The sequence below is a fragment of the Macadamia integrifolia genome, chromosome 7 (assembly GCF_013358625.1).
Source record: "Macadamia integrifolia cultivar HAES 741 chromosome 7, SCU_Mint_v3, whole genome shotgun sequence".
Lineage (NCBI taxonomy): Eukaryota > Viridiplantae > Streptophyta > Magnoliopsida > Proteales > Proteaceae > Macadamia > Macadamia integrifolia.
In genome coordinates, this window is record NC_056563.1 from 8800047 (window position 1) to 8808011 (window position 7965).

The window sequence follows — 7965 nt, forward strand, 5'->3', positions numbered from 1 at the left end:
AAGAGAGAAAGTGAAAGGTTCCCTCATGGTGGGCAGCTGTTTCTCCCATGTGAATTGCTCATTTGGCCAATCTTAAGTGTTAAATAGATCATGGAGCAAGGTGAGAGAGAACAGATGGATTCTTTTATCATGGTCTGTGGTGCCTGCCTCTGCAAGATAAAGGCAAGCTTATGTGGTCAAGGGTGCCTTTTGCTGTGGTTTGGGGATAGTAGACAGAAGGTGTGACATGAGAATTTTTTAAAGACAGAGACATCTACACAGCAGATATTCAGGTATGAAGCTAGCTCTTTGATAGTTACTTGGGAAAAGGTTCCTAAAGAATCAATGAGTGTTTTCATAGTTTTGAAGAGAAACTCTGAGACTGATGAAAGGATAGGAAGTAAGAATTTGGGTTTCAAATATTTGCTAATGATTAAGTTATAACATATTATCTCTTACAAGAAAAAGTGATTTCCATACTCTGAAAGACAGAAGTAGCCATGATCCTATGACCCATTTGTGAGTAGTTAAAGCTAGGATTTAGTATTGGTCATTTTTCTGTGTTCCTAAAGAGACTATTTCTGCGTGCCTAATGCAAAAGAGACTCAAATTGAAACATGGACTCCTGCAGAAAAAGGCAATACCACTGGCTTTTTTAAGTTTTCTAATGGGTAAGGATGACGGTAAGCCAAGGTAAGACTTCCCTTGGGGAGACCTATTCAAATTCATTCAAGTGTCCAAGGCTTCACTTCTTAGTAGTTACATATGCTTCATCTCATCCAGATTCTCAATAGCAACTCCAGATGTTTTATCAAAAAGGAAAAAACTCCAGATGTACAGAGTAGCAAAAGGTTTCTAGGGTGGGGGGAGTTTAAATTACAGAGATCCATCGCTCTTTGATGCTGGTCTGAGATAGATGAAGAAGAAAAAAATCTTAGTGCTCTAGTCTTGTTGAGGAAATGTCAAAGGGGTCTTACTGACTTGTGAGAGGATAAAACCAAACTCCCATGAGAAATCAATGTTACTTACACTGCAGACCGAAAGAGGAAATCATTCAGAAGAGAGAGAAGGTGAATAGATATGAACATTTCAAATCTTTCTATGCTATAATAGAAATTGAAGTAATTCATTCACTCAAAAATGTGTAAAGTACATACCTTAACATAGACTTGGTCAAAAAATAGTCCTACTTGGGCTAGAACTAATTTCTACTCCCGATACAACCATGATCCATGCTGCTCATTCTGATTACAGGACGTACCCAGTGCACAAGGTTTCAGCCATTGCGGGGTCTAGGGAGGGTCATAATGTATGCAGCCTTACCCCCACTTCACAGAGATGCTGTTTCCAAACTTGAACCCACAACCACCATGCCAAGCCGTTGCTCATTCTGATTACAATTAACAAAAAAGCTGCTCATTCTGCTTACAATTAACAAAAAAGAAGAAATCAATATGATCCATGCTGCTCATTCTGCTCCAATACAACCATTATCCATGCTGTTCATTCTGCTTTCAATTAATAATAATAATAATAATAAAACCAAATAAATCATACAGAAAAATGCATCCAATAATCAGCCAAAGCACTAATTATTACATTAATCACACTGACTACTCGTCTTTTGAGAAACTGCTTTAGCCACCAACCAATCACTGTTGGATTGTGCAGATCTTTTAGAGAAGAACTCTGAAATGTAGTTTGAAAAAGGACCAGAAACAAAGAATTATGGCTCTGATTCATTATATTCTTGGCTACATTTATTAAACAAGCCATCCAGTTTGATTAGGACAGCATCCACTTAGGTCTGATCCATTTAGTGGACAAGCAATGGTGATGATTATCCATAACATTCTAAGGAAACGTGAATGGTATTCTTCTTGGATTAAATCATCACTTTCAAAGAAATTGATGGACCAATAAAGGCTACAAATAAAAGCTATGGCTCTGACTTATTTTATTCATGGCTAGAATTATTTAACAAGCCTTCCAGACACACATATTCAAAGACTAGGACACCATTCCCTTAAGTCTGACCGGAGACCGGCAATAGCAGTTATGACCTATGCTATTCTAACAAAAAGTGAATGGATTCCCAAAAATATCATATTGGATTAAACTATGAGCTATGTATAGAAGTTCGGAGTTTGAATTTCACAAACAGGAAGATAAAGAAAACGTAGTAGTAGTAAAATCATGGTTTAAAAACTGGAATCAGACATGGGATCTACCTTCACTAATTCTAATCGGATTGGAATCAGTCGTAATCGGCTGCAAATCAGCCTAGAAAATGGAATGGGAAGAAGCAAATCATAGTTGTCAAGGAAACTAGACAACCGAAGGTGTTGGAAGGGAGCTTAGGCGACAAGGCACCACTTAGGCGTGCATTAATGACATATGTAATATAGTAATGATAATTTTATATATAATTAAATTTGAATGCAACATAGAAGCCATATCAATGCAATATGATATAATTATGCTAGTAACAGCCTAATATGAGAAACCCAACATATAATAAACAAAGCATAGGATATAATATAAGAATATCTTCAAAAAAAAAAAAAAGAGTAAATATAATTCAAAGTAAACTCAAGCACGCTGTTACCCTTTCTTTAGGAAGTGTAATAGTTTGGGTATTATGAAGCATGTAGTATTGATGATATCATCACTTAATAGCCATTCCTCATGGACAGGGACGATAGATAGAATCTTTCAGATTAGGGGAGGGGAGTGATATTTTTCAAACTAGCTTGGGGGAAAGTGACATTACGACCAAGTACAGGAGGAAGTGATATTTCCTCTTAATTTTTTGGGGTCTTTGATTCAAAAGTCTTATAGATCTAGCTACAGGAGGTCGGTGCTATTGATTTTCTGTTATTTATTGATTAAAAGAATGAAAATAGTAGAAAATAAATATCTAAGTGCACTAGTGGCCAATTCAAAAAGGGGGATTTGAGAATCAGGCATAATCAGAATCAGGTTTGGTCAATTCTGAGCTGATTCAAATGATTCCAATATTATTTCTAAACCTTGAGTACAATTTAAAGCCTTGCATCTATTCTATGACATTTGAAGTGCAGTGCTAACTGAACACTTGTGGTGTTACCTATTAAAACATCGACTACCTCAACTAACATTTTTAGTTCCTGCCAAGCCTTAAACCTTAGAACTCAAGGCTGAGAGAATGATTAACATACCAGAGAGGCTACAGAGTGGCAAGCAATTTATAGTATAAAAGCTAGATTATATTTCTATAAACCAAAAGACAGTCCATCTTGATTACTGGATCCATACAGGGCTCAAGGACAGGGGACCTTCTAATGTTTTGACTACGATGAGATAGAGAATGGCCCCCTCTATCAAAAAGATGGGTAGCTCAGCAGATGGTAGCCTTGCGGAGAGGGTTCCAAAAACATTTAGGATCACTGCTTGGAGCAATAAGCTTAACACATGCAAGTCTGGACAATGGATTAGCAATCTGCCACTTTTGTCCACTATGCTATCTCTCCTAATTAAAGCAACGGATTCGAATTACTATGCCACAGTGTCATATGAAGTAAGAATTAATAATTGATAAAAGTATTTCAAATTCAAAATTTAAAATGAATTATCAATTCATATTCAATAATATTATCACCTTAATTAGTTTCAATGTATTGTAGAAAAAGGGCGTATCCACTACCTAGTGCATGAGGCTCCTGCCATTGCAGGGTATGGGGAGGGTCATAATGTACGCAGCCTTACCCCCGCTTCACGGAGAGGCTGTTTCCTAACTCGAACCTATTACCACTTGGTCACTACGGAGCAAACTTATTGTTGCACCAAGGTCCACCCTCTACTTTCAATATATTGTATATTGTGACAACTATTAATCTACTTAATTTATATTTTCAAGAACTGGACCCTGACAACACAACCAATCGAGATCTTATTCTACGATAATAGATAAGATATGAGGAAACCCATTCCTGCAAAGGACGAACACAGGAAGGTGAGTATAGGAAACTTAAACACATTTGACTCATAAAATATATTTTATTTATAGTAATATGAATGGAAGAAGACAAGACTTCACTAATTAGACCATAAATAATCTCTTAGAAATAATTTAAAAGAATGGAATGCAAAAAGCAAGGTAGTAGGAATGAAAAATTGTGCTTCCAATCCTTACACATGAATCATAACTTGTAATATGTCTGAAATTTTTTGCTCAATATTTACCTACTTTTCACTGAAAATGGTATGCCCATAAGGGCTGGCAACATACTAATCCACGAAATTGTATGTCAACAAAATTTAAGAAGTTATGCCATGTATTGTCAACATATACTAAACCACGAAAGTGCTTCGAATGCACTCCAGCATTGTCAACAAATTGAGATATAGCACACACAAATAAGCCAGACAATGGTTTGTACAGCACATCAAAGCCACATACAAGCCCTGCTTAGAATCATGTGGCCACCTGGCAGATTGACAAGGTGTATTGTATTAAACATTTTGAAAATTACAGCAGCTAATTGATCTATCCACTATTCTTTTCTTGGGGATTGGTTGTGCAGTGATAAGGACTAAAGATTGAATTAGCAATTAGAGGCAGCAGGAATAGCAATCCATAATCCAAAATTCAATTGTAGAGAATGATTTTACACTGAACAGACTGAGTAGTAGATAATTAAACAAACTTTTTTACCTTAACTTGTAAAACAGTACAGATGATGGCAATCTGTCAAACATTTAAGAGCATAACACTATACAAATTACAGGAATTACAAGTAATTGTTACAATTTCATCATAATGGAACAACAAAAGCATAGCTAAATTCATTTCCTCATTTTCTTCAGGAAGATAAGCTTCAGAAAATTAGCGGCCAGAAGGCGGTCGGAGTGTACAAATTACAGAAGTGAAGAAGGAGGCTCAATTCAATTTGATTGCTAGAGGGATGACGAACTTCTTTCAATGTTCCTACCTGACAGAGATGATGAAACTCCCATGGCTTGAAATGATGAAGATGAGGAGGCAACTGGGACTGAAGTTGCAAAAGTGGAGAGGCCACTGACAGTACTGCTGACATTCATGCTGTTGCCACTCACAGACCCTTCCGTTGTGGCCTTTGGCGCTGGTGGTTTCTCAGTTGCTGTAACACCTTCCAGCATCTGCACCACTTTCCCCATCACCGGCCTCTGAGATGGCTGCTCCTGGATGCACCAGAAGCTAACCTGAATTGCTCTGATCGCTTGCTCCATATCCATCCCGTGTTCAGCCAGTCTTTTATCAACAATGTTCTCTACATTTCCCCTATCAAACTCTTCATATGCCCACAAAGAAAATTTCTTCCGACCTGTATCTTCAGAGACTTCGAAATTCCTTCGCCCACTCACTATCTCCAACAACACCATACCGTAGCTGTAGACATCAGATTTGGAAGTTATTGGAAGGTTGGCAAGCCACTCTGGTGCCAAATATCCTCTCGTTCCTCTGACACTTGTTATGGTCCGATACCTATGGTCTTTTGGATTTATAAGCTTTGCAAGGCCAAAATCTGAGACCTTGGCATTATAGTTATCATCCAAAAGAATATTCTCTGGCTTTATGTCACAATGGACAATGCAGTCCCGACACTCTTCATGAAGGTAGGTGATTCCCCTTGCAGTCCCAAGCGCGATGTTGAACCGAGCCTCCCAATCCAACAATCTCCCCGATGGCTCTTCTGAAGTGAAGAGAAAGTTATCAAGGGATCCATTTTTCATGAACTCATAAACCAACAGCCTGTGACGACCTTCAGAGCAGAACCCAATCAACCTCACCAAATTCAAATGGTGAGTACTACTTATGGTTGCAACCTCCATCCTGAACTGCTTTTCTCCTTGCTCAATCCCTTCAAGTTGCTTCACTGCAACCATGGTTTTATTGGCAAGAATCCCTTTGTATACAGCCCCAAACCCTCCTGCTCCAAGCTTCTCCTTGAACCCCTTAGTGGAGCGCTGGAGCTCCTTATATGAAAACTGGACTGGTGCACCAGAAGCATATTCAAGAAGTGCATACTGAGTCGACAATCTGCCAAACTTGGGGCTGTTCCTACAGCACCACCACCACAGTCCTCCCTCCAAAAGGACCAAGCCCAGCAGAGTACCTGCAACCACAAGAAGGACTACCCATGGGGGCAACTTCCATGCCATACTACCACCTGCACCGTCGGATGGAGGCGGGTTTGGGATTGCTGGACCACAGACCTTTACAAAAGAAGTACTGGGAAGCGCCGGTGAAACATACCCACTAATGAAGTTTGAAACTTTAATGTAACACTCGCCCGTTCCATCAGCTAGGGAGGTGGATGCCGTGCATGGTCCCTGAAGGCAATTCAACGAACAAGCAAAAATCCCAACATAGAAGACCTGGCTAGAGATCTCAGGAGGGTAAGTCAGGAACTGGGCATGGTCCAATTGCAACATGGTAGCGCTATCAGGGCAAGTTTCAAGCCCCACCTTCCTCTGACACCCCTTTCTGCTATCATTCGGATCCACAAGAGCAAAATTCTCAGATGGGCAACCACAAATAGGGGTTGTATCATTATAGGTACAGATGCCCATGTTACCACAGTACCCAAAAATCCGACACTGATCTGCGAAAGCAGCCCATCTCTCAACATCCACACCAGAACTCCTAGTAGAGCTATAAATCCTTAAATTCCCATCAGAATCCAACTTCAGAAACCTAAGAACATCGGTACCCTCTCCATAATCACTGCTATAAACCATAATCGCAGGGGCAGAAAGCGTGGGATCATAAAGCGTAACAGTTCCAATAGATTGGATGGTCAAACTAGGTGAAGTCAAGTTCGAATAACTAGAATTTAAACCTTGGTTCCAGTACACTATGCTGTTGTTCCATTTGAGAGTAAGGTTACCCGAGCTAAGAAGATTAAAAGAGTACAACCCAGATTGAAGAACCATCGCAGTACTAAAATTCTGGGTCGGTAGAATCGTATCTGTTGGGTTATCGAAAGTAGACCAAACAGTAGCAGAGACGTTCATCAGAGAGAGATTACCTGAATCGTCCAGTGTTGCAGTTGTAATCCCACGATTAGCGGTGCCGGATTCCCAGACGACGCTACCGTTACCGTTGAGCAGACGAAGATCGCCGTTTTGGCGGAACTGAAAGACTCCATTAGAGTCAACGGTGCCAGAATCGCCTCCGGCTTTCCAGACTGGAATACCGTAGTAGGAGATTGCAGCGGCGAAGGAAGGTGAATTGGCTGAGGTGATGGAGATGAATCCCAGAGAGAAAGTACCGTTTGGAGATACCCACTTGTTGTTGGAGTTTGAGGGCGTAAGGGTTGCTCCTGGTGAAATGTTTGCACAGACAAGAGTGTAGAGAAGAGGAAACACAAAAGAAATCAAAACTAGAAGTAAAATAGTTGGTTCCAGCATCTCTCTATTCCTGTGCTGTGCCTCTCTCCTCCTTCCTGCTCAGAGAGAGGCTCAGACAGAGATGGGAAAGAAAAGTTTCTGTGTTAAAATCTGCAGTTCTGCTGTGAGGGCTGAGAGGTCAAGAAAGGGAATTTTAGAGAGAGAGAGAGAGAAGGAAAGATTGACAGACAACTATGTTAGGTGCGATTCGTGCAAGAATGTATTTTTCGCATTTAATATATTTAAACAAACAGTCCCTTAAATTTAAAAAGTGAAAAGGTCTTGGGACAATCATTTCTTCCTATTATGAGTTTTATAATTTGTTCATGACCCCATTGTGCCATAATTCAAAAATAATTATTTCTTGATCAGATTGATCCGAACTGTAAGATCAGCATATTGAGTTGAACCGTGTCATACATAGCCAACCATAAATCATTTGATGTAGTACTATAGAGAGAGAGAGAGAGAGAGAGAGAGAGAGATGCTTTAGTGGTGGAAGATAAGGGAGAAGTCTGGTTGCTCTCTTTGAAAATAGAAGAGAAGAAAGAGAAAACACGCTTGGACCATTGA

At 39.7% G+C, this 7965-nt stretch overlaps 1 protein-coding gene across 3 annotated transcripts; it reads right to left on the bottom strand.

Annotated features, from left to right (window-relative positions):
* Positions 1–701: 701 nt before the first annotated feature.
* LOC122084583 (G-type lectin S-receptor-like serine/threonine-protein kinase At1g34300) lies at positions 702–7586 on the bottom strand. 3 transcript variants are annotated; one of them, XR_006141946.1, is made up of 3 exons: positions 4953–7586; positions 1137–1369; positions 702–1009 (listed from the first exon to the last, which is right to left on the bottom strand). XR_006141946.1 is itself a non-coding variant. In XM_042652943.1 (1 exon), the coding sequence occupies exon 1, from the start codon at positions 7411–7413 to the stop codon at positions 4918–4920; it is 2496 nt and encodes an 831-aa protein (XP_042508877.1). In that variant the 5' UTR covers positions 7414–7584; the 3' UTR covers positions 4573–4917. The 3 variants fall into 3 exon arrangements, 1 of the variants encoding a protein (XP_042508877.1); XR_006141947.1 differs by having other exon boundaries at positions 1137–1400; XM_042652943.1 differs by lacking the exons at positions 702–1009; positions 1137–1369 and having other exon boundaries at positions 4573–7584.
* Between the last annotated feature and the right edge of the window lie 379 nt (positions 7587–7965).

Coding starts and splice junctions, on each gene's coding strand:
- LOC122084583 (XM_042652943.1), bottom strand. CDS start 7,413: ATGCTGGAACCAACTATTTTACTTCTAGTTTTGATTTCTTTTGTGTTT.